The sequence below is a fragment of the Helianthus annuus genome, chromosome 9 (genome assembly GCF_002127325.2).
Source record: "Helianthus annuus cultivar XRQ/B chromosome 9, HanXRQr2.0-SUNRISE, whole genome shotgun sequence".
In the NCBI taxonomy this organism is placed as follows: Eukaryota; Viridiplantae; Streptophyta; class Magnoliopsida; order Asterales; family Asteraceae; genus Helianthus; species Helianthus annuus.
The window spans coordinates 18,140,716-18,167,668 of record NC_035441.2 but is presented as its reverse complement, the minus strand read 5'-3'; the positions used below and the strand labels follow the sequence as shown (position 1 = coordinate 18,167,668).

The window sequence follows — 26,953 nt, the reverse complement described above, 5'->3', positions numbered from 1 at the left end:
CGTATGGCGGCAGCTCGTGACCGTCAGAAAGCCTACGCTGACAAGTGTAGAAAACCACTAGAATTCCAAGTCGGTGACCGGGTTCTACTTAAAGTCTCACCCTGGAAGGGTGTGGTCCGCTTTGGTAAACGGGGCAAGCTTAATCCGCGATATATCGGACCTTTCGAAATTACCGAGAAAATCGGTAAGGTTGCTTACAGATTGAATCTGCCTGAGGAGCTAAGTGCGGTGCACAACGTATTTCACGTATCTAATCTGAAGAAGTGTCTATCAGATGAAACGCTCGTGATTCCTTTCAAAGAACTGACTATTGACGAACAGCTACACTTTACTGAGGAACCGATTGAAATCACTGATCGAGAGATCAAAACCCTCAAACGTAGCCAAATCCCTCTCGTACGAGTCCGTTGGAACTCGCGACGTGGCCCAGAGTATACCTGGGAGCGGGAAGACCAGATGAAGCACAAGTATCCCCAGTTGTTCCCAAACGAAAACTCCAGCACTGAAGCTACGAGCGAATTTCGGGACGAAATTCCAAACTAACGGGGGAATGATGTGACACCCCGTTGAAACGCTTTTACTTACACTAGCTTGACAGTGGCTGCCTTAACTTTCGGGACGAAAGTTCTTAAAACTTGGGAATAATGTGACACTTCGGACTTTCCCGGATAACCCTTCGATATAACTTACGAGTATATGTGCTTTTGAATGGAAATTTGACCTATTGTGTTACATGTTATGTGTATGTATTATATATAATTATATGTAGATATATAAAAGTGTGTATGTGAGATGAGCCGGAGCTCAAAACCACGATCAACCCGAGACCCGACTCGAGACCGCTTGGTCTCGAGTGAACAGCGAAGTCGGGCCGGTTAGGGCCTTGCGACCGAGAGCCCAACCCGGAAACCCCTAAGCCCACCCGGAACACTATATAACCCAATCCTCACACCCCTCTTGTCTCTTTTACTACACTCATCTCACTCACCCTCACCATTCTTCTCCAAAACCCTACAAACACCAACATCCACCATCATATTCTTCCTCCTACTCGGAACCAAGCTCTCGGATACAAGCCGGAAACAACAAGTCCTCGGATCAAACTCGAACATCTCACTAGGAAGATCATTCCCCTTGAACCTCATTAACCGGTTAGTGGATCTTAGATATTTATTATGTTCTTGATTGTTTTTATGAATGAGTAATGTCTTTGATGATGTGTATGTTGTTAGGAATCAGAAATGAAACCGTATGTGGTTAATAATGTCCTCGGTTGATTGTGTTTTGAACATGTAACCTTGCTTGTTTGTAAATGAAGGATATGGATGAATATGCAAACTTGATGAATAACATTCTTAGTATGTGATGTTAAGATTAGGGTTTTGATAATGTTATGGCCATGATAACATATTCGGACAAAAATAGCATACATGGATTCTTGTTAAAAGAGATCATTGCATGATGAATTAAATGAGTTGATGATGAATATGTATTATGATGAACAGTTTGAAGATGGTTTGTATATTCAAAAATATATGTGTTTGATCCATTTTAGACAAGGGTTAGACAAGAAAACATGTTTTAGTGGCATAGTACAATCTGATTTCATGAAATTGCAATTCTATTGGCCAGTACTGTTTGCAGGTTCTAGAAACTGATTCATGTGCACGTAATCACGGTTGCGAGTCACAACCTTTGGTTGCTACTCGAGACCATATCAAGACATGTCGAGACCTCCCGGTTGCGAGTCGCAATCGACACGCATCAGACCCGGTTGCGAGTCGTAACCATTACTTCTGAGTCGTAATCAAAACGTGACGGACCGAGACCTCGGTTGCGAGTCGCAACCTCGGTTGCGAGTCACTCTTGTCTCGACTGGACTGTTCTAGGGTTATTGGGCTTTGACTGTTGGGCTTACTGTTGACTGGACTACATGTTATTACTGCTGATTGTGTGTTTAGGGCTGGCCCAATAGCCCGACTGTTGTGTATTCGCATGTTATACGTGTTTGCTAAATATGTTTATACGTGTTATTATACGTGATTACTTGTACCCGACTTGACCCATATTTGGTAACCATGTTAGGACGTGGTGACCAACATACTTGACCGGGTAAAATAATCTACCGAGCAACCCAAGGTGAGTTCACAACTTAAAAGCATGCGTCCCGGTGGTTTGGGACACGAGACTAAAGCAACCCTATCCCCTTGTAAAGGGGATACCATTTACATTCCTTCCCTAGTTATTGGGAACAAACTTACTTTCCTTCCCTTGTATTGGGGAAACCTTTTTAGTTAATTACTGTTTATACAGAATGCAATCAAACGGCACTAAACGCAACTCTATCACTCAAGTCCCTACTACATAATACCGATTAGTCGCCGGGGCCAGGCGAACGGGTTATTAGTTGATAGCGCTATTTAGGTTTTACCAACCTCACACCGTGCCATGGTTTGGGATCGGTCGTGAACTAATGTACTCAGGCATCCGTCAATGATGATAGAACATTGACATCGGGGCATCCTGCGGAAACGCAAACGGTTACCTAGTGTTCGGTATTGGAAAAACAGTTTAGTCGCTAACTTTTGGGGTAGCTCCCCATGGCATGTATAAACGGATAAATTAACTGGTGAAATGAGTTTTTAGTAATTAAAACTGGACAGTTAGTGAACTCACTCAGCATTATTGTTGACACCTTACTGCATGCTTTGCAGGTAACCAGTGACTGAGGAGCTGCTGCTTGGGGATGTGTAGTGGTCGTCAAAAACCCGTGTGTTGGGTTTTACTTATCTAAGAACTATCTTTAAAACTATTTGGTTTATGCTTCCGCTGTTTTGTTTAAACTAAGTATCAAACTTAAACTATGATGTTGTTAACTGTTTTGGATAACAACTATTTACTATTAACCAATGCTTAGTATAATTGGTGGCTGGATCCTGGTCGGTCACGCCCTCGAAGCGGGTGTTACCCCGCAGGTGGATTTTGGGGGTGTGACAGATTGGTATCAGAGCCATTGGTTATAGTGAACTTGGTTTTAAAAAGGGGAAAATCTTTTTGAGAAAAACCAGACTATAACCCGTGACTCGTGACGACACTACACTCCAAGCGCAAGACTCGACTTATCTGACCTTATAGCTCGGACCCATGTTTATTCGCTTGTTTGTCTTATGCTTTCTGCTCTGCTATACGTACTAGTTTGCCTGATTAGATAGATACGCCTCCTCTCTTTTATCTCATTCTCGCTATGTTACGACATCACACTCATGATATGTTTTCTGGTTATGAAGACAATGAGTGGACGCGGACGAGGAAACGTCAACATGACTCAGGCTCAGTTCTCAAACCTGCTCAACACGGTGGCTACAGCTTTCGCAGCTCACCCTATAGGTCAGCCTGCCCCTGTGCAACCACGCGTTTGTACTTTCAAGACTTTCATGGATTGCAAACCCCTCCCTTTCAATGGCACTGAGGGTGCCATAGGTCTTCTGCATTGGATCGAGAAAGTGGAAGCTGTCTTCGCTGTTTGCGAATGTCCCCCAGCTAACTGGGTGAAGATTGCTACTGGTACCCTTGAGGGTAGTGCGCTTTCGTGGTGGAAGGCACAGATTCAAATGCTTGGTTTGGAGACTGCTAATGCTACTGCGTGGGAAGATTTCAAAGATATGATCAAGGAGGAGTATTGTCACAGGGATGACATCCACAAACTCGAGGACGAGTACTATGCTCTCAAGATGGTTGGGTCAGAGATTGAGACCTACACCAAGCTGTCCAACGACTACGCTGCTCTATGCCCAAACTTGTCCCGACCCATGTATCGAAGGATCGAGTTGTACATCAAAGGCTTAGCCCCAGAAATCAGGAGCCATGTAACCTCAGCCAACCTCACTGCTATACAGCCCGTGGTTCGTCTTGCCCACAAACTCACCAACCAGGCTGTGGAAGAGGGCAGGTTGCCCAAAAGAATCAGTGCTACAGAAGGAACTTCCAGTGATGGTAAACGAAAGTGGGATGGAAATCAGGGAAAGGATGCTAACCCTACTCAAGCCCCAGCTCAGCAAAGGAAAACTGACAACAACAAAGGTACTCAGCAACAGGGTGGCTATCGGGGAAGCTACCCTAAGTGCAACAAGTGTAATAGGCACCACAATGGGGCATGCAACAAAGGTCAGTGCCAGCGGTGCAACAAGATGGGGCATGAAGCCAAAGATTGTAGGAGTCAGTTCCCAGCAAGGCAGAATCAGCAACAACCCCAGCAGCAGCAACAGGGAAACAACCGTGGGTGCTTTAAATGTGGAGCAGAGGGGCACATGCGAAAGGATTGCCCACAACTGAACCAAGGCCGCAACAACAATAATCGAGGTGCTGGAAACAACGACAACAACAGGGAAGCTGGAAACAATGTCAGGGCATTCGTGATTGGGGCAGCTGAGGCAAGGAACGACCCTAATGTGGTAGCGGGTAAGTTCCTACTTAATGATCGCTATGTTTCCGTATTATTTGATTCTGGAGCAGATGCTAGTTATGTATCCCTACGAATTAGTAAGAAACTTAAGTCCCCTCTCACGCCGTTAAGCGCCAAGCGCATCGTCGAAATAGCTAATGGTAAGAACCTCGAAGCCTCGCACGTCATTCGTGACTGCAAACTAGAATTGTCTGGTCAGACTTTCCGTATAGATCTCCTCCCCATTACTCTTGGAAGCTTCGACGTCGTCATCGGCATGGATTGGTTATCCAAGCACCGCGCTGAAATTCTCTGTCAAGAAAAGGCCGTTCGTATTCCTTGCAGTTCTGGCAAACCCCTCATCGTTCAAGGCAGCACAGGCGGAGAAGTCACAAGCATCATCTCATTCTTAAAGGCCCAGAAGTGTTTACAAAAAGGGCACACCGCTATCTTAGCACTCGTCACCAATACCCTCGAAAAGGAAAAGAGGATTGAAGATTTTCCAGTAGTACGCGATTTCCCCGAGGTATTTCCTGAGGAACTACCTGGACTCCCTCCTCACCGTCAGGTCGAATTTCAAATCGAGCTAGCTCCTGGAGCAGCGCCTATAGCTCGTGCGCCTTATCGACTAGCCCCTGCCGAACTGAAGGAACTCTCTGCGCAATTGCAGGAACTATTGGACAAAGGATTTATCCGTCCAAGTTCGTCACCCTGGGGAGCACCAGTACTCTTTGTTAAGAAAAAGGATGGCACATTCCGAATGTGCATCGATTATCGTGAGCTGAACAAGGTTACCATCAAGAATCGTTACCCTCTCCCGCGTATTGACGACCTATTCGATCAGTTGCAAGGATCGAGCTACTACTCCAAGATCGATCTGCGATCAGGCTATCATCAGCTTAGAGTTCGTAATGAAGACATCTCTAAGACTGCGTTCAGGACACGTTATGGTCATTACGAGTTCCTCGTTATGCCTTTCGGAATGACTAACGCACCGGCGGTCTTCATGGATCTCATGAACCGTGTGTGCAAACCCTACCTCGACAAATTCGTGATTGTGTTTATCGACGACATCCTGATCTACTCGAAAAGCCGAGAAGAGCATGAGCAACACCTACGCCTTATCCTCGAACTCCTGCGCAAGGAGCAATTGTACGCCAAATTCTCGAAATGCGACTTCTGGCTCCGCGAGGTCCATTTCCTTGGGCACGTGGTCAATAAGGATGGAATTCACGTCGACCCCGCTAAGATCGACTCGATAAAGAATTGGCCTACGCCCAAGACTCCCACCGAAGTCCGTCAATTCTTGGGATTGGCGGGATACTACCGCAGATTCATCAAAGGATTCTCAAAGATTGCTCAGCCGCTCACGACTCTCACTCAGAAAGGCATTGCTTACAAGTGGAATGAAGCTCAGGAATCGGCCTTTCAAAGACTAAAAGATAACCTCTGTAGTGCTCCTATTCTCTCGTTACCTGAAGGTACTGACGACTTTGTGGTCTACTGCGATGCGTCTATCCATGGGCTCGGTTGCGTGTTAATGCAACGCGAGAAAGTTATTGCCTACGCCTCTCGACAACTCAAGACGCATGAGAGAAACTACACTACGCATGATTTGGAACTGGGAGCGGTGATCTTTGCTCTTAAGATATGAAGACACTACCTGTACGGCACCAAGTGCACCATTTACACCGATCACAGGAGTCTCGAGCACATCTTCAAGCAAAAGGAGTTGAATATGCGACAACGTCGATGGGTCGAACTTTTGAATGATTACGAATGCGCCATCAGATACCATCCGGGCAAAGCCAATGTCGTGGCAGACGCCCTCAGCCGGAAGGACACTATCCCAAAACGCGTGCGAGCATTGCAGCTCACTATCCAGTCTAATCTCCCTACTCAAATTTGTAATGCTCAAGTCGAAGCATTAAAACCTGAAAACATCAAGGCTGAGTCCCTGCGAGGATCGAGACAGCAGCTAGAACAGAAGGAAGATGGTGCTTACTATGTAACGGGGCGTATTTGGGTTCCCCTCTATGGAGACCTGCATGAACTGGTGATGGACGAAGCCCATAAGTCTCGTTACTCCGTACATCCTGGTGCGGATAAGATGTACCATGACCTGAGAACCACATATTGGTGGCCTGGCATGAAGGCCCACATAGCAGCATATGTCAGCAAGTGCTTGACTTGCTCAAGAGTCAAGGCAGAACACCAGAAACCAGCAGGCCTACTCCAACAGCCAGAAATTCCGAAATGGAAATGGGAGCAGATTTCCATGGATTTTGTTACAGGGCTGCCTAGGTCTCAACGCGGAAATGACACAATTTGGGTAATAGTGGATCGATTGACCAAATCCGCACACTTTCTGGCCATCAAAGAAACAGATAAGTTTTCCACTCTGGCAGACGTGTACTTGAAAGAAGTGGTTTCGAAACACGGGGTGCCAACCTCCATTATCTCCGATCGAGATGCTCGTTTTACTTCGGATTTGTGGCGGGCTATGCACAAATCTTTTGGCTCACGTCTAGACATGAGCACGGCTTATCATCCGCAAACGGATGGGCAGTCCGAACGCACCATCCAAACCCTCGAAGACATGCTCAGAGCATGCGTGCTCGACTTTGGCAAGAATTGGGAGAAGCATCTACCGTTAGTAGAATTCTCTTACAACAACAGCTACCATACTAGCATTCAGGCAGCACCATTTGAGGCATTGTACGGTCGTAAATGCCGATCACCTCTCTGCTGGGCAGAAATTGGCGATAGCCAGATCACAGGCCCAGAGACGGTGGTAGATACAACGGAAAAGATTGCCCAGATCAGACAACGTATGGCGGCAGCTCGTGACCGTCAGAAAGCCTACGCTGACAAGTGTAGAAAACCACTAGAATTCCAAGTCGGTGACCGGGTTCTACTTAAAGTCTCACCCTGGAAGGGTGTGGTCCGCTTTGGTAAACGGGGCAAGCTTAATCCGCGATATATCGGACCTTTCGAAATTACCGAGAAAATCGGTAAGGTTGCTTACAGATTGAATCTGCCTGAGGAGCTAAGTGCGGTGCACAACGTATTTCACGTATCTAATCTGAAGAAGTGTCTATCAGATGAAACGCTCGTGATTCCTTTCAAAGAACTGACTATTGACGAACAGCTACACTTTACTGAGGAACCGATTGAAATCACTGATCGAGAGATCAAAACCCTCAAACGTAGCCAAATCCCTCTCGTACGAGTCCGTTGGAACTCGCGACGTGGCCCAGAGTATACCTGGGAGCGGGAAGACCAGATGAAGCACAAGTATCCCCAGTTGTTCCCAAACGAAAACTCCAGCACTGAAGCTACGAGCGAATTTCGGGACGAAATTCCAAACTAACGGGGGAATGATGTGACACCCCGTTGAAACGCTTTTACTTACACTAGCTTGACAGTGGCTGCCTTAACTTTCGGGACGAAAGTTCTTAAAACTTGGGAATAATGTGACACTTCGGACTTTCCCGGATAACCCTTCGATATAACTTACGAGTATATGTGCTTTTGAATGGAAATTTGACCTATTGTGTTACATGTTATGTGTATGTATTATATATAATTATATGTAGATATATAAAAGTGTGTATGTGAGATGAGCCGGAGCTCAAAACCACGATCAACCCGAGACCCGACTCGAGACCGCTTGGTCTCGAGTGAACAGCGAAGTCGGGCCGGTTAGGGCCTTGCGACCGAGAGCCCAACCCGGAAACCCCTAAGCCCACCCGGAACACTATATAACCCAATCCTCACACCCCTCTTGTCTCTTTTACTACACTCATCTCACTCACCCTCACCATTCTTCTCCAAAACCCTACAAACACCAACATCCACCATCATATTCTTCCTCCTACTCGGAACCAAGCTCTCGGATACAAGCCGGAAACAACAAGTCCTCGGATCAAACTCGAACATCTCACTAGGAAGATCATTCCCCTTGAACCTCATTAACCGGTTAGTGGATCTTAGATATTTATTATGTTCTTGATTGTTTTTATGAATGAGTAATGTCTTTGATGATGTGTATGTTGTTAGGAATCAGAAATGAAACCGTATGTGGTTAATAATGTCCTCGGTTGATTGTGTTTTGAACATGTAACCTTGCTTGTTTGTAAATGAAGGATATGGATGAATATGCAAACTTGATGAATAACATTCTTAGTATGTGATGTTAAGATTAGGGTTTTGATAATGTTATGGCCATGATAACATATTCGGACAAAAATAGCATACATGGATTCTTGTTAAAAGAGATCATTGCATGATGAATTAAATGAGTTGATGATGAATATGTATTATGATGAACAGTTTGAAGATGGTTTGTATATTCAAAAATATATGTGTTTGATCCATTTTAGACAAGGGTTAGACAAGAAAACATGTTTTAGTGGCATAGTACAATCTGATTTCATGAAATTGCAATTCTATTGGCCAGTACTGTTTGCAGGTTCTAGAAACTGATTCATGTGCACGTAATCACGGTTGCGAGTCACAACCTTTGGTTGCTACTCGAGACCATATCAAGACATGTCGAGACCTCCCGGTTGCGAGTCGCAATCGACACGCATCAGACCCGGTTGCGAGTCGTAACCATTACTTCTGAGTCGTAATCAAAACGTGACGGACCGAGACCTCGGTTGCGAGTCGCAACCTCGGTTGCGAGTCACTCTTGTCTCGACTGGACTGTTCTAGGGTTATTGGGCTTTGACTGTTGGGCTTACTGTTGACTGGACTACATGTTATTACTGCTGATTGTGTGTTTAGGGCTGGCCCAATAGCCCGACTGTTGTGTATTCGCATGTTATACGTGTTTGCTAAATATGTTTATACGTGTTATTATACGTGATTACTTGTACCCGACTTGACCCATATTTGGTAACCATGTTAGGACGTGGTGACCAACATACTTGACCGGGTAAAATAATCTACCGAGCAACCCAAGGTGAGTTCACAACTTAAAAGCATGCGTCCCGGTGGTTTGGGACACGAGACTAAAGCAACCCTATCCCCTTGTAAAGGGGATACCATTTACATTCCTTCCCTAGTTATTGGGAACAAACTTACTTTCCTTCCCTTGTATTGGGGAAACCTTTTTAGTTAATTACTGTTTATACAGAATGCAATCAAACGGCACTAAACGCAACTCTATCACTCAAGTCCCTACTACATAATACCGATTAGTCGCCGGGGCCAGGCGAACGGGTTATTAGTTGATAGCGCTATTTAGGTTTTACCAACCTCACACCGTGCCATGGTTTGGGATCGGTCGTGAACTAATGTACTCAGGCATCCGTCAATGATGATAGAACATTGACATCGGGGCATCCTGCGGAAACGCAAACGGTTACCTAGTGTTCGGTATTGGAAAAACAGTTTAGTCGCTAACTTTTGGGGTAGCTCCCCATGGCATGTATAAACGGATAAATTAACTGGTGAAATGAGTTTTTAGTAATTAAAACTGGACAGTTAGTGAACTCACTCAGCATTATTGTTGACACCTTACTGCATGCTTTGCAGGTAACCAGTGACTGAGGAGCTGCTGCTTGGGGATGTGTAGTGGTCGTCAAAAACCCGTGTGTTGGGTTTTACTTATCTAAGAACTATCTTTAAAACTATTTGGTTTATGCTTCCGCTGTTTTGTTTAAACTAAGTATCAAACTTAAACTATGATGTTGTTAACTGTTTTGGATAACAACTATTTACTATTAACCAATGCTTAGTATAATTGGTGGCTGGATCCTGGTCGGTCACGCCCTCGAAGCGGGTGTTACCCCGCAGGTGGATTTTGGGGGTGTGACAAATCAGGCACTTGTGGTTCAAGTTGATGAAGGTTGTGACTGGTCTATTCAGTTAAGCAGTGATGCTCCGGATGGTACTGCATGTTTTGCTGAGGTTGTGAAGGATACTGCTCACACCAGTGGTAGAGAATCTTCCGCCAATGGTGGTGAATCTTCTGAAGATGAAGACTCCTCAGGGTATAGCAGGAGTTCGGATGAAGAATCCTCAGGTTCAGGGGATGAGAATGTGGGTGAGACATCGAATGTTTCGGTTGATGCTGATATTGATGAGCTTTTGGAGGAAGCTGAAGCAAGAACTGAAAGAAGATCTATTCTGGTGGATCAAGCTGCCTATGCTTCGTCTTCTCTCCATTCAGCCTTTATGGCTAATGTCGACGGTTCATCAAGCCAGGTATGTGTCGATGAACCCACTGCTGTTAATTGTGATAACTGTGATAGTTTACAGGTTAAATGTGCCAATTTAGAGGCAAACATGTCTGAGTTGCAAGCCAAACATGATGCTTTACAAGCTAGTTTGTTTGACTTGCAAGACAAACATGTTTCTTTAAATGATAAGTGGTGTGACTTGCAAAGCAAACACGAGGCTCTGCAAGAGAAATATGATGTGACATTCATCCACAATCAGAAATTGACTGTGGATCTCTCCAAATGCACAGAAGCCAACATGTTTTACGAAAACCATGAAAAGGAGTTTAAGTCAGTAATTGAAACATTAAAGAAAGATAAAACTGAACTGACTAAAATGGTTTCAAGAAAACAAACTGATATTAACTTGTATATATCTCGCCTTGAGATTATGCAAAAAGAGATGGCTTGTGTGAAAACCGAAAGTGATGCGATTCAACTTAAGCTAGACAGTTATTTGAGCTCTAGCTATGTGTTGGATCACATCATTGACGTTCAGAAAGAAAAGAGGGATGTCACATGCATAGGCTACAAGAAATGTCCACCACCAGTTAGACACAATTATGATGCCATGCCTGATGAAGAGGATAGAGTGTTCTTTGAACCATCTGTTCCTCTAGATGTGAAGGAGTTTGCCTCAGGGCTCGGATACAAGAAAGAAGTATCACCAGATTCAGATACTTCAGCAGATACATGTGTATCTTCTGCTTAACTGAATCAGGATCCTCCTGTCCTTATTGAGGATGCTGATTCGTCTGATGATGAATCTGATGATGCTATCATAGCAAAGTCTGATGCGGTGGTAAAGGATGAGGACATACCTCTCGAGAATTACATTCTATGTGATCCTCCTGCAAAACCCGCTAAGACTGTTGTGATCGAGTCCATTGCTGAGAAAGAGTCGGAAAGTGTGAACTTGCTGTACACTCTGGTTGGTGATGATAAAATTTATTCAGACAAAGATTTCCTATTAAGAACGTTAATCAATCCTTAATCTGCAAAGTCTTTGAAAATTCGACGAGTAAGTTTTTGGGAAAGGCAGGACCTCATGTCACAGTTACACAGTGTCCTCCTATTCCAAAGGCTGAAATTCGAAAACAGTTTGGCAACAAGAAATTACCAACTGTGCCAAAACAGCAAAATCCCACCAAGCCAAAAGGAAAATCACCGGCTCAAGCCCAAAAGAAGCCGAATCAAAAGAAGAAGAAAAATGTTAACTTTGTGAAATCGACGGGAACGGACAAAATTGAGACTTTTGAAAACAAATCTAACTTAGATTTTGTCAAGAAAGCGACTGTACAGAAAAGAAATGAACCAAGCAGTTCAAAGCCCAGTACCTCGAATTCACAAAGTTCATCATTGTCGGCTAGACGAACACATGATACTTCGGGGTTTGTAGAACGAAGATCATGTTTTGAGTGTGGAACTATTGGGCATATAATTCGAAATTGCCCATATCTTCATAAGCAAAAAGAAAAGGTTGATGATCCCCGTGACCACAATGACCGTAAGCGATCTGTTTCTGCAAAACAAGATCCCCGACTTGTAAAAGAAAGGGAAAAGAAACAGAAACGCCAACAGGTCAAGAAAATTGAAAAGGCAATTAAAACCGATGTGGTTCAAAAACAATCTGTTTCTGTAAAACCAGATAATCCAAAAACTTCAAACAACAAAGAAGTTAAAATTTTAAAGAATAATACTGGTGAAACAAAACAGACCTGGAAACCAAAAACGGTTGTTAAATCAGGGGGACCATCACAATTCACCAATCATCAAAGACAAGAAGTTATTGTTATTGATGAAAATGGAAGACCCAAGACCGCAATGGCTTGGGTCCCCATCTCCAAATAATCATTTGAGTTCATGTGCAGGGTGTTCCAGGAGGAACTATCAGTAATCACTGGATTGTTGATAGTGGGGCATCCAGGCACATGACAGGCGACATGAAGCTTCTCTACGACGTCAAATCTATTAGAGGGGGTTATGTTGCTTTTGCTGGAGATAAAGGTGGATATATAACGGGTGAAGGAATGATATCCAATGGGATTGTCAGCTTTGACAAGATCAATTTCGTGCAACAACTTGATCACAATCTTCTTAGCGTTTCTCAAATTTGTGACAAGCAATTCTCAGTACACTTTGATGCTAATGGATGTTATGTGCTGAAACCCGGCTTCAAAATTCCAAAAGAATGGATATTCTTGTCGGCTCCAAGGATAAATGATCTGTACGTCCTTGATATGAGCCAGGCTATTACTACGTCTGCACAGGCAACATGTTTCGTTTCCAAAGCCACAGAAAAAGACACTATCTCTTGGCATAGACGTATGGGTCACATTCACTTACGCAAAATGAATCATTTGGTTTCAAATGAATTGGTGAATGGTGTTCCTCTCAAAAATTTCCATCTTCAAGACGTCTGTGTTTCGTGCCAAAAGGGTAAACAAACGAAGAAGAAGCACCCTACAAAGAAGATCAACACGGTGGCAGTTCCCCTTGAACGGTTGCACATGGATTTGTTCGGTCCTGTCAAGCACAAAAGTATTCGAGGTGATCAATACTGTCTAGTCATTACTGATGATTATTCAAGATTTTCTTGGGTGGCGTTCATGGCACACAAGAGTGAAACCTTTGGAATTATCAAAAACTTGATCGTTCAGATTGAGAATTTGTATAAATTGAAGGTTAGGCGGATACGTAGCGACAATGGTACTGAATTCAAAACTCATGCCATGGCGGAGTTTTGCACTGAAAAGGGTATTCTTCATGAGTTTAGTGCAGCTTATACTCCTCAGCAAAATGGCGTCGCTGAACGTAAGAACCGCACATTGATCGAGACTGCTAGGACAATGTTGGTAGAGTCACAGTTGCCCATTCCATTCTGGACTGAAGCTGTGGCCTCTGCATGTTATACATTGAACCGAGTCCTTACAGTCAAAAGGCACAACAAGACCTGCTTTGAGCTTATCAACAAACGGAAACCAGATTTGTCTTATCTTGAACCCTTTGGAGCTCCTTGCACAATGATCGATCCTAATGGAAAGTTTGGGGCAAAAGCAATTGAGGGCTACTTTCTTGGGTATGCCACCCCTAACTTAAGAGTCTGGAATCTAGAGACAAAAAGGGTCGAGGAATGGTCTGAGGTCAGAGTACAAAGGCACACTTTGCCAGTCAAATGTCCTGGTCAACCATGGATGTTCGAGTACGATGACTTTTTCAATTCGATCAATGTTGAAGCCGTTGAAGAAAATGCTGCGGCAAGGATGTTTTTCGAGAGTGACAATGCAACAGTTTCACCGGTGGTTCGTCCAATTCTTGTCAATCAAGAACCATCTTCTTCGGTGAACAACAATACTCTCAACAACGAGGATTTTCATGATGCAACCGAATTGAACGAATCTTCAGAGGATGATGATGAATTTCTAGATGCAGATCAAGAAGTCCCTACAACAGCAATTCATGGTACTTCAGAGGGTACTCCTCCAGTGGATGCCCACAGAACAGCTGAAGCTACTGCATCGTCCTCTTCGTCAATTCCGGGTCTTGATTTGGTTGTTGATCTTAATCTCAACAACCTGGGTATAAACATTCCAGTCAGAGATAATCCTGAGACAAGGATTCATAATACCCATCCTCAGGAAAACATCATTGGAAATGTGCAAAGTGGCATTCAAACAAGAAACATGTTGCGGAACAACAACAATGCAGGCCTGTATGCGGCTATTAGAGAATCCGGGCAACAAAACGATTGGTCTTTCGCGTGTTATGTCTCACAGGAAGAGCCAAGAACTTGGAAAGAAGCCTTGAAAGATAACTCTTGGGTGGAAGCAATGCAGGAAGAATTGCAACAATTCCAGAAGCTGGGTGTCTGGAAACTCGTAGAGAAACCTGCTGGATACAAGAAGATTGGTACCCGTTGGGTTTTCAAATGCAAAAAGGATGACCGCGGAGTTGTTATCCGAAACAAAGCACGTTTAGTCGTTCAAGGTTTTCGTCAGATTGAAGGCATCGACTACAACGAAGTGTATGCACCAGTGGCACGTCTAGAAGCAATTCGAATATTTCTAGCCTATGCGTCCTTCAAGGGATTCAAGGTTTATCAGATGGACGTGAAAAGTTCATTTTTACATGGTGTGGTTGAAGAAGAGGTGTACGTCGAACAGCCTCCAGGTTTTGAAGATCCTATCCATCCCGATCGGGTTTGGTTGCTCAACAAAGCTCTCTATAGTCTTCATCAAGCACCGCGAGCTGGTATGCAACCTTATCTAACTATCTGCAGGAGAATGGTTTTCGAAGGGGTCTTATCGACTGTACTCTCTTCATCAGAGAACAAGATGGAGATCTTCTACTGGTACAGGTATACGTTGATGATATTATTTTTGGTTCTACTAATGATGTCTTGTGTAGGAATTTCGAGCGCATAATGCAGGATAAATTCGAAATGAGTGCTATGGGGGAAATGAACTTCTTCTTGGGCCTACAAGTGCAACAAACGGAGTCTGGGATCTTCATCCATCAGACTAAATATGTTGGTGACATCTTGAATCAGTTTCAGATGTCTGATGCAATGCCCATTGGTACCCCATTGCCGACAAATCACGGAATTACTCCAGACTTGAAGGGTGAAGCTGTTAGTCCTTCATACTATCGCGCTATGATCGGATCTCTTATGTACCTCACAGCATCAAGGCCAGACATAATGTACCCAACGTGCCTGCTTGCCAGATACCAAGTGAACCCGAAGGCCTCACATCTTGGAGCTGTTAAAAGGATTTTTCGTTATTTGAAGGGTTGCCCTGACACCGGTCTATGGTACCCTAGGGATAATAACTTTGAATTGGTAGCTTTCAGTGATTCTGATTTTGGCGGATGCAAAATCGACGGTAAATCCACAACGGCTGGATGTCAGTTTTTAGGAAATCGCCTAGTCACATGGCAGTGCAAGAAGCAGACGTGCGTCGCTACATCAACATGCGAAGCTGAATACATTGCTGCCTCAAGTTGTTGCTCCCAAGTTCTGTGGATCCAACAACAATTGCGGGACTACGGTTTTGAATTCCTAACTACTCCTATTTACGTTGATAATTCTGCTGCATTACAGATCACTAGAAATCCTGTGCAGCACTCCAAGACCAAACACATCGAAATCAAGTATCACTTCATACGTGATTGCTTTGAGAAAAGGTTAATCGATGTTGTTAAGGTCCACACCGATGACCAACGTGCCGACCTTTTTACCAAAGCTTTTGAAAAATCAAGATTTGACTTCTTATTATTGGTAAACGGCATTAAGGTCAAGCAAGAGTAAACCAACGTCGGAAAATCATTTTTGTAAATATCTTTGTGTTTCTAAATTTGTCTTAGTTTATTAATTTTAGGGGGAGTAAATCCAAAAATATGAAAATCCAAAAACATTGAAAAATTTCAAAAACACAAAAACAATAGAAAATCAAAAATGAGTTTCCTGGCGAACAAAAGAGAAAGTGATAGTACATCAGTGGTCTATCCAAACCTCTTTATACCTTAAATGAAAAACGATAAGCAGCTCTATATAAGATGTATCGGTAGGCTCACAATCATTTTAAAGTGTGCAGGGTGATATAAATCTTAAACCGTCTGAAGACCAGGTGGGAACCATTCATTGGCATATGGTCTTAGTACCGAAATTTCGTTTGATAGATTGCCGAGGTTCTGAGATATTCGGTCTTTATGCTGCTTATCATCTGGGTATCATGGTTGTATCTTTTACCGAAAAATAACGGGGACGCAAGTCTAGATCTTCCATGATACTATACATACGTGTACATAATACATTCTGCATTCGACCTCAATAAGTGATCAACAATCACATGTCCAAATCAAATAAGTGATAAAATATCACATTATCCGGGAGTCAAGTTCGTCTCTCTGCTGTACGGAAGTACTGACCTGTTCACGGACTTGCTCCTGTGCCCTCATGCATATGAAAATCAAGTTCCTCATCAATAAGTGATTCTATCATATAGGGCTTGTTTTCAAATCAAAATAAGTGAGAATCTCACATCATATACGGTCAAACAGGTGATAATCGGTATACTCACCGGTAAGATGAACCCTCGTACATACCTTGATACGGGAATGTGTCGTGATGTGGATGAACACCGGTCGGTAAGTATAAATCATACCTTAACGTATCCCCTCGCCATGATTACATCTGATAAGTTGAGCTTAAGTGGACAACAATACCGATAATTGTTATAGGATGCTTATCTTAATGTTAACTAACTGAACAACAAGAGCGTTTTGGCATGACCGTACACTGATATGATTCTCTTACCCTCGAAACTCGCAAAAAGAATGTCTGTGTATATATTTATTTACTGCTTTCAGTCTTTACATTTCAAATATTCAAAAATACCAAAAAGATTGTAAGTGCGTTTTAATATAAACTTTATAAAAGCCAAAAAGATTTTATTTCTATTTTATTTTCGATCGTACGATGTTGGAACTCGAGTCTTCGTTGCCTGAAACCTGAACGAAAACAGAATTGACTAAATCTTCATAAACGGTCGAAATCTGCAAATTTTGAAAGTTGAAATCTGAAATTGATAAATTTGAAAAACTTTCAAACTGTCGGACGGTGTTTGATTGTGACATGGTCATCCGTGTGTCATTTGTTTATGTTAACTATACTCCAAGCAGTTGTTCTCATTACGCGTTTAGATTTCTTGCATGTGCAGATTCTAAAGGCAAGGAGAACATGGTCGATGACAAGCTTCGGAATGAAGACACGACGTGAAGGCGCTCAAATGATGAAGATGATCGAGTTGCCGCTGGCCATCATCAACACCACAAGGATCTCACTTCATAAAGATCAAGTATTTCACGAGCATAACTCAAGGGGGAGCTTATGTTAAGGGGGAGTTTGTCAACACACTTCCTACATGATACGGGTAGTTTGTTGATACACTCTCTGCTTTCAAGACGTGAAGACTTTGAAGATCCTCCGACATTGAAGACTTGAAAGGACATCAGAGTCTTGAGAATTCAAAGATCAAGGACCATCGAAGTTCGAGACAAAGCTACAGCCAAGGGGGAGTTTGTTGGTGCACTTGTGTCTGTACTTTGTCTGTATTCGTTCACGATGTAAACGATGTCCTTGTCAGTCCTGTAAGTTGACCAAGTCAACCGTCCTCCTGGTTTGACTTGGCCATCATTTAGTAAACTTGTTGTTTTGTCTGTGTCGAAGGATAGCTCCTCGAAGGATAATGTTGATCCTTCGAGGTGCTCGAAAGATGAACCTTCGATGGATGATCGATAGATCATCCTTTGAGGTAGATGCTGATCCTTCGAAAGCTTTGTGATCGATAGATGATCATTCGACCATCTGTCGGATCCTTCGGACATAGCAACCTGAGCTGGGTATATATATACTCATGCAGTGTATGTGTTAGATAGACTTGATAGACAGAAGGATAGATGCACACCGAGAGATAGAGAAGTTGAGAGCATTCTGTCCGAAACACACACACACACTTTGAGAGTTTGCAAAGCTTATTTGTAAACATTGTGCTTGTAACCGAACCTTTCATACGTATTAATACAAGTGGTGTTAATCGGTGAATCCTTGTGTGTTTGTGTTTATACTTGCTTCATCCCGGTTTGCTTGCTAGCTTGGATTCCGCACTCGCTAGTGAGTTAGTATAACAAGGTTTAGGTTCGTCATCCTCAGAGAGGGACCTACAAATAACCATAGCTAAAGTAATTTGCGGTTGCACATATGTTACTGATAAGATTTTTTTATTGTTTTGCCTTTTTTTAGATTCTATTTAAAAGATAAAGACACATGCTATTCAAAGATAGCGTTATTATCTCTATTTTGATATAAGAACCACCTTCTAATTTATTTTGATGCTCAAGTTATGACAGTAACTAGCTTAAAGTTTTTTTATTTGGGGCTCATTTGGATGAAAAGTCATCAAATTATGGTTTTATTTTCTGTAAAAAAGTCATCAAATTATGGTTTTATTTTCTGTAAAAGGATAATATGATTTTTAGATGTTTGTCGATTGTTTGGAGGTGAATTTTTGTCTCGCTATAAAGTGATTTGAGCATGTTATGGATAGCACCTTCATAAGTAAATATATACCAACAAAAGTCATTGCAATCTACAATGCTCTGTTTTGATTGGTTGACGCTTGTACTTGGCATTAATAGAGTACTTGGGTTTTTGGCTGTTCACGCGTGTTCGATTAACTCATTTTGCGTTTATTTTCTCTAGGTTCACTCAGAGTTGGAGCATTATGTCACGCCCCGCATAAATTCAGCCCAAAATTTCAGCATTCTAGACATTTCCAGGGCCATCTAGTCGCGTTTGGAGCTGCCCGGAAGGTTCCAGAACAGCCCGTATTTTTCCAGCAACGTGGGGATGCTATTAGGACCAAAATACAGCCAAGAAGGGTCTAGAAAACGCTGGAGAAAGCTGGTCAAAACAGCCATAAAAATCTGCCCAAAGAACTTTCTAGAATCCAACATAATATCATGATATTTAGTAACAAATATCTTAGATATTTAGGCATGATATTTTGTAAAGAATAATCTAGAACAAGAACAATCTAGATAGGCCCCAATCTAGTATAAATAGCTGATTTGGGGTCTCATTTGAGACAACCCCAAACACTTGTAAACATCACACTCTTGTAAGCTTCCTTTGTATAATACAAAGCATTTCTCTTGTATACTTGTGTTCAAGTATTACAAGCAACTTCCTTGCGATCCAACGTTCCCTTTTAGCAACTTTCATAACCAAAACCCAACGATACTAACTCGGCTAGGCTTACTTAGACCGTGTACTAAGGCCGCACACGAGTTGAAAGACTAACTCCGTGACAAGTGGTATCAGAGCGAAGTTTCGATCCATCTAAGATGGCTGATGATAAGACTCAACTTATAACCACGGCTGGTGGAGAAGAGACCCGTGGGAGCGATGACACTCGCAAAGGAGCAAGAAAGAATCGAGATATGTCCAAGGACTTGGTCGCAAGCTTAGACAAACGTGTGGAAGACGTGGAGACATCGATAGCTGAATTCAAGACACAAGTTGAAGAATTCAAGGCTGAAGTCGATATCTTCCAGACAAACACTAACGAGTCGCTGGAACAAATAGGTAGCGAGCTCGGCGAGTTAAGAGACGACATCAAACTTGCTATGCAAGTCATGCAAGCTGAATTAAAAGAGATGTTTATGAAGGAGCTGGGGCAGGTACAAAGCAATATAGAGAGCAAGTTTGCTGAAAAATTCAAGGAATTGCAAATGGAACTGAACATTTGCAAACAAGCACTAGCAAACCGAGGCGACGCCATCATTACTTCAAAGACTGAAGTCCCAAAGCCATCTCCGTTTGTTGGAAAACGGGAGGCACGAGCCGTTGACGACTTCATTTGGGAGATCGAGCAGTACTTTGAAGCTATAGACATCGTTGACGATGGCAAGAAAATCAAGACGGTGACCTTATACTTAAAGGAAACCGCGGCTCTATGGTGGCGACGGAAGCACATGGAGATCGAAAAAGGTATGTGGACCATCAACACTTGGGCTGATTTTGTAAAAGAAATTAAAAAGCAATTTTATCCGGAAAATGCCGAACACGATGCAAAGATTCTGCTACGAAACCTTAGGCAAAGGGGTAGCATCAAAGATTATATCAATGAATTCACTACCCTTGTGCTTGAGATTCCGGGACTTGTCGCCCAAGGATGCTCTCATATACTTTGTAGATGGCTTGCAACAATGGGCCAAAACTGAACTTGAACGAAGAAATGTTCAAGACTTATCATCAGCAATCTCTGTTGCTGAAAACTTGCACGACCGTAATGAAAATCGTTCGACAAGATCAGCAACTACAGAGACTGGCGATGCAAAAGGTGGGGGAGCAAAACCCACCAACCAAAATCAATACCGGAAGAATGGTGACCGGGCATTAACATTATATAACAAAGGAAAAGCCGTAAACAAAGGCTGCTTCCTTTGCGATGGGCCTCATGATGCACGAGACTGCCCAAAGAAAGCCAGACTAACGGCCCTTATAAGGACCGGCGATGATGAACCTGAGGAAACCGAAGAGGTTCTCTTAGGCGCAATGCAACTTCAAGTTCTTAATGCATTAACCCAACTAACGGGAAAACCCTTGGAGATGGCAAAACAAACTAACCCAACAACCATCGAGGGCAACACAAAGAGACAAGGTCTTCGCTTTGTGAGCATAAAAATAAAAGGAGAAACCCTTAAGGCGTTGGTGGACACCGGTGCCTGCCACAACATTATGTCACTAAGCGAAGCAAAAAGACTCGGCTTAAGGATCACCCCACAAGAAGGTTGGATTAAAGCCGCTGATGGAGAACCCATACTGATCGAAGGTATTGCATGGGGCGTGAAAGCCAAGATTGGGGAATGGGCAGGCAAGTTACACTTCTCGATTGTACCAATTGACAACTACGACATCATACTCGGGTTGGATTTCTTTGAGAAAGAAAATGTCTTCCCAGCACCATTTCTAAATACACTTTACATCCTCAAAGGAGATAAAGTGTACGCCACACCCTTGGAGTCCAACACAAGGAACCGAGGCAAAACGTTATCCGCAATACAACTCATGAAAACACATGAGGCATTTGGGCATCGCAACGAGGCCGTTGCGAATTTAGGTGGGGGAGGATGTCACGCCCCGCATAAATTCAGCCCAAAATTTCAACATTCTAGACATTTCCAGGGCCATCTAGTCGCGTTTGGAACTGCCCGGAAGGTTCCAGAACAGCCCGTATTTTTCCAGCAACGTGGGGATGCTATGAGGACCAAAATACAGCCAAGAAGGGTCTAGAAAACGCTGGAGAAAGCTGGTCAAAACAGCCATAAAAATATGCCCAAAGAACTTTCTAGAATCCAACATAATATCATGATATTTAGTAACAAATATCTTAGATATTTAGGCATGATATTTTGTAAAGAATAATCTAGAACAAGAACAATCTAGATAGGCCCCAATGTAGTATAAATAGCTGATTTGGGGTCTCATTTGAGACACCCCCAAACACTTGTAAACATCACACTCTTGTAAGCTTCCTTTGTATAATACAAATCATTTCTCTTGTATACTTGTGTTCAAGTATTACAAGCAACTTCCTTGCGATCCAACGTTCCCTTTTAGCAACTTTCATAACCAAAACCAAACGATACTAACTCGGCTAGGCTTACTTAGACCGTGTTCTAAGGCCGCACGCGAGTTGAAAGACTAACTCCGTGACAATTAGGTAACCAGTTGCTACTACAAACTTCACCATATTTACATTAAAAACCCATTTAGACACTCCTCTATATAAAATACAGACATGGAATTGAACCGTCAAGCTGCCACGATTGAACCCCGTCAAGCGCACCGCAGTCGAACCCCGGTAAGTAATCCTTTATCTATCTTTTATAGTTTCTGATATGGCATATGGTTATGCGATGTCGTGTAGGATGGTGTTAATTAGCGGTGTCCACAGTATCTAATGGCCAATGTGTTGAGCATGGGTCACGGGGGACAGAGTAATAACTAACTAATGCGCCATTAAAGATAGAAAACATTCTTTAAAATAGTAATAAAAGATAGCCTAAGTGGTAGCCTAAGTGGGTCTCGGTTTGGGGGTCTGTAGTGGGTGGAGGATTAAACAGAGAGAAGTAGAGGAGCGAAATAATTGGGTTCTGAAGTTGGAGGTATGGAGCTTCAAGAGATGATTCCGGTTAATTTATTATTTTCTTTAGTGGGAGTTCATTAGGTGAGCATATTTTGGTACGGACAGATAAAACCTGATAAACGACCCGAAAAAGTACCCAAACCGACCCAAACAGAATAAGGTAGGTACAATTGTTGGTTCGTCAATTCTAATGAGATCAGGTTCGATTCTATTCGGTCCAAAAACCGAATACAACCCGAAATAAAGAATATGGACCTAAAATAACCTTTACACAATTTTTTTTCAATAATTTCTGAGTTTTATGTGTTTTTAACTCTGTTGGCGGGGTTCTTGATACTACTATCTATGTATATTTGTAAGTTGGTTATGGTGAAATATAATTAATAAGTTTGTGGTTCGTTCAATTCACATTGGCAGCACCAGCAGTATAAGAATTCAAAGGCAAACCCATATATGAAGACTTCATTTGCAAACCATACTTGCACGCCTTGAAATGGCACTTATTTGCAAACCATACTTGTGCGGGTCAACCTTCCACCTGGTGCAGTCACATAACCCATGGCTCTTACATCGCTTGGATCCAATGGTGTATGTTGCTCTTTTTATCAATAATCATCTTCTTTTGTGCAATTCTATCCAAAATAAGTGTTCTTGTAAACGATTTTTTGCATGATATATTGTTGCACCCTTTTCCGTTCAATGCAAATGGTGATGCTTTAGCAGGGCGGGCAGAAAATGGGGGTGTACATGTAAGGTAAATAACATAGAGCTCCATAAGTGCACATGTAAGGTAAATAACATAGAGCTCCATAAGTGCACATGTAAGGTAAATAACATAGGTTGGGTCTTTGACATTATGACTCGAGGTGGCAAAATGAGCCGGTTAGGGTCAAAATAGGTAATCTTTTATATTTTTAAGTTTAACTTACTTTTTTTTTTTTGTAAAAAGATGGTGTCATATGTGATTAGTTGTAAAAAAGTCCTTAGGTTGACTTGTGACCCATTGGACATGTTTTTTTTCAAAGATAAAACTAGGGGGTTAATCGTGTCGGGTAGGGCTGGAGTGTTGTAGGACACGAAAATTGAGTAATTTGGACACGATCCGTTTAACCCGTCTGCCTAAACATTTCAAATGGATTTGCTGGTAGCTGTAAATGTGTTAATTAGGTTGGTGGGTTGTAATACAGGTTGGCGAGTCGAAGGTTAGTGGTTCGACTTGTCCAATTAAATGGGTTAAACAAGTCAACCAATTTATCAAACGGGTTAGATAGGCGATATTTCCCTCACTCGAATTTGAATGACATGTGATGGCTGATCAGAATGAAGAAGGAATCTACTCAGAATGAAGAGGCGGAATTGGTAAAGCTCCGCTACAAGCATATCATGCGTGTTGTAATTAACTGCTTCTGGTTAGGAACTGATCGGGGCTCAAGAGTTAACATGATGCGTGCAGCTCAAGAGTCAACATGTTTCTATTTATTGCAATTTACAATAGTAAAATTTTAGTTATATTTTTATCATTTGAATCAACATGCAGGTTACTTGGTTAGAAACAGACCTTTTAACCGTTGGCTTGGGTTTTCTCATGCTTTCAATGGGACTTACGCTAACATTTGAGGATTTCAGACGTCGTTTAAGGAGTCCATGGACTGTAAGCATTTCCTCTCTGTTTTTTTTTTCTTTTTTCGTTTTTTTGTTTTTTTTTGTTTGTTGGAGTTTATCTTCTTTATTGGATATCAAAGAGGAATATGTTTTCGGTTTTATAGGTTGGCGTAGGGTTTCTTGCTCAGTACTTGATCAAACCTTTGTTGGGATTCTTCATTGCAATGGTACGTGACAATGCCTATGGATATTGAGTATTAACTATTAACTAAAAAAGGTTACATGAAGTGCACTTATTGTGAATATTGAGGTCAAATGAACAAAAATTATATTTTCATCTTTAAACATGAGTTCGTTAAATATTTACAAAGCTGTAATTACCATGTCAAAATATTTGATAAATGCTATGAGTTAGACGATGTAGATGCATCTTCATTTTTTTTAGATTTACTGTTTTTTTGGGTTATGTTATTGATATAAAAACTTGAATTGTATCCACAGACTCTAAATGTTGCAACTTATATATCGAAAGGAAATGTAGCACTTTCTGTTCTCATGACAACGTAAGCTTCCGTCTCTTGTTTAATATAATCTTTGTTGTAGAGTATAATCCAATTGTCCAAAATATAACCCATTTAGTGCTTGTATTTATATAAAGAATTCTAACAAGCAATCTTTGTGTCGGTGTTTCCAGATGTTCGATTATTGGAGCTATTATCATGACACCACTATTGACTAAACTTCTAGCTGGTATTTTGGTTCTGTTACGCGGTTTCTTTTGTGGCATTTGCTATTATTGTTGGTTTTGTTTGCGGTTTCGAACTAGTTAGCGTTTGTGTACTTTTATATATATATCAATGGTTTGGTATGTATTTGGAATACTGAAAATAGCAGTAAAACTGGGAATAGCAATACAATGGATTTTTTTTACTGTTTTTGACTTTTAGTGGCGACAAATATCGTCGCTAAAGATCAATATGTCGCCACTAAAAGTGGACAACCTGTAGCGGCGACTTCTTTAGTGGCGACAAGTGGCACTTTTAGCGGCGACAATTGTCGTCGCTAAAACTCAGTTTTCCTGTAGTGGGTACAGATTGTTCAAGCTCCCGAGAGCCTCAAACTTCTTATCAGCAAGTTTCCCCAAGAGCCTCACAATTGTTCCTAATGGCAATGTCATGAAGCTAAACAGAATGTCAACAAAAGTCTAATCAGCTTCAGCATACACCCCTCTCTTATTCACTTTGTCTATGATCACTTTTACCGAGATTTTAGCTTCGTTTGTTTTAGTGTCGGCCATAGCTTCAGAACCCTAACCAAGAATATCTATAAAACACTGTGTATGTGTTGGATACTAGCATTTTCTGGTGAAAGTATGTTATAGTTTAATATCCGTAAGATTGGTGTTCAAACTGGTTGTGATCAGGTAACCCAAAGGTCATCAAGGCTTGCATTAAGAGTCATTTAATGGTAATTTATGATATGTTTAAACTTTTAGGCGACCTCTTGGTTTACATCCAACAAAGTCAAGACCGAAAGAACTTTTCATGTGAACGACCTCTTATCAACATGTGCTTCTATAATAAGTTCCATAAATTCCATAAATTCCATTACACTTTATCTTTAACTAGTCTTTAGCCCCCGCGTTGCAGGGAGGTGATGTAAAACCGTGCTACCAGCCGATTAGCAACCGAACGACGATCAAAAAGATATTAAATACGAATTTCTAACATAAAACGGCTTACATGACGTGAAACGTAGATAAAGTCGAATTTATACCGATACATAAACACAAAGGACAAATCCACAAAAGACAAAATATACACTATTTCTCAATACCGATACATATTAAAAAGTAAAGAGGTAAAAAAACTTGAGGGATCAAATGTGACCACTAAACAACGTGCTAGATAGCAACCAAACAATGACCATGGAAAAAGTCCAAAACAAAAACTAACCAAAATCTAAACTCATTTAACTATGAGGAAAATTATAAGAACCAAAGTTTTATAATAAAAATAAATAATATTAAAGTTCACCAAAGAAAAAAATAGTAAAAAACATTAGCATAAAGGACAACCCACAAAAAATAGACACTATTTCTCAAATGTTAGAAATTAATATATAGATAAATGATTAATATATATAGATAATACATAATATTATAGATAATAAATAATTGATATTATATTGAGGGGTTAACATACATTAAGTGTTATCGTACATCACATACGCGAAGCAGAGAACCGTCGGATCCGGCCCTAATCACGTATGGGACACAAAAATAACGCATGGGATCATTTTTGTAAGATAATCACGCATTGGACCCTAATTACGCTAGTTCATTTTATGAAACCTTATTGATAATCACGCATGGACTCTAATTACGCTAGTTGTCGTACGTTAATGTAGGTTAAGGGTTTTTGTAATTTATACTTTCTCATATTGATTTACCATTCATATATTTTATTAAAATCACAGTGTTTTATACTATTTATAGTTTAAAATATCATTAATTTTTAAAAATTGATGTGTTGATTTACGTTGCTGGACGAATCTTAAATAATTAAGAAGGAATTGATGCTATGTTTATTGGATAATTAAGTAAATAATAATAATAATAATAATAATAATAATAATAATAATAATAATAATAATAATAATAATATTAAGGATAATGATAATAAAATTATTTTTAAATAAATTAAAAGTAAAATTGTGAGGTTAAAGGAAAGATAGTTTAAAATATCATTAATTTTTAAGAATTCATGTGTTGATTTACGTTGCCATAATGGAAGAATCTTAAATAATTAAGAAGGAATTGATGCTATGTTTATTGGATAATGTAGTAAATAATAATAAGGTTAATGATAATAAAATTATTTTTAAATAAATTAAAAGTAAAATTGTGAGGTTGAAGGAAAGATTGTCATGTGCCATTAATTGGAGTCTTTTATTAATAGTTAGATATA

At 41.3% G+C, this 26,953-nt stretch overlaps 1 protein-coding gene across 5 annotated transcripts; it reads left to right on the top strand.

Annotated features, from left to right (window-relative positions):
• Positions 1 to 18,952: 18,952 nt before the first annotated feature.
• On the top strand, positions 18,953 to 25,349 carry LOC110877261 (sodium/pyruvate cotransporter BASS2, chloroplastic-like). 5 transcript variants are annotated; one of them, XM_022125417.2, is made up of 6 exons: positions 18,953 to 22,097; positions 22,800 to 22,970; positions 23,920 to 24,033; positions 24,149 to 24,211; positions 24,486 to 24,547; positions 24,679 to 25,349. In XM_022125417.2, the coding sequence occupies exons 2-6, from the start codon at positions 22,941 to 22,943 to the stop codon at positions 24,812 to 24,814; spliced, it is 405 nt and encodes a 134-aa protein (XP_021981109.1). In that variant the 5' UTR covers positions 18,953 to 22,097; positions 22,800 to 22,940; the 3' UTR covers positions 24,815 to 25,349. The 5 variants fall into 3 exon arrangements, 2 of the variants coding, with proteins under 2 accessions (XP_021981109.1, XP_035833250.1); XR_004866572.1 differs by lacking the exon at positions 22,800 to 22,970; XR_002556874.2 differs by lacking the exons at positions 23,920 to 24,033; positions 24,149 to 24,211; positions 24,486 to 24,547; positions 24,679 to 25,349 and adding an exon at positions 23,570 to 23,901.
• The last annotated feature ends 1,604 nt before the right edge of the window (positions 25,350 to 26,953 follow it).

Coding starts and splice junctions, on each gene's coding strand:
- LOC110877261 (XM_035977357.1), top strand. CDS start 22,035: ATGGAATTGAACCGTCAAGCTGCCACGATTGAACCCCGTCAAGCGCAC. Junction 22,098..23,919: donor CGCACCGCAGTCGAACCCCG/GTAAGTAATCCT, acceptor ATCAACATGCAG/GTTACTTGGTTAGAAACAGA. Junction 24,212..24,485: donor TGGGATTCTTCATTGCAATG/GTACGTGACAAT, acceptor TTGTATCCACAG/ACTCTAAATGTTGCAACTTA.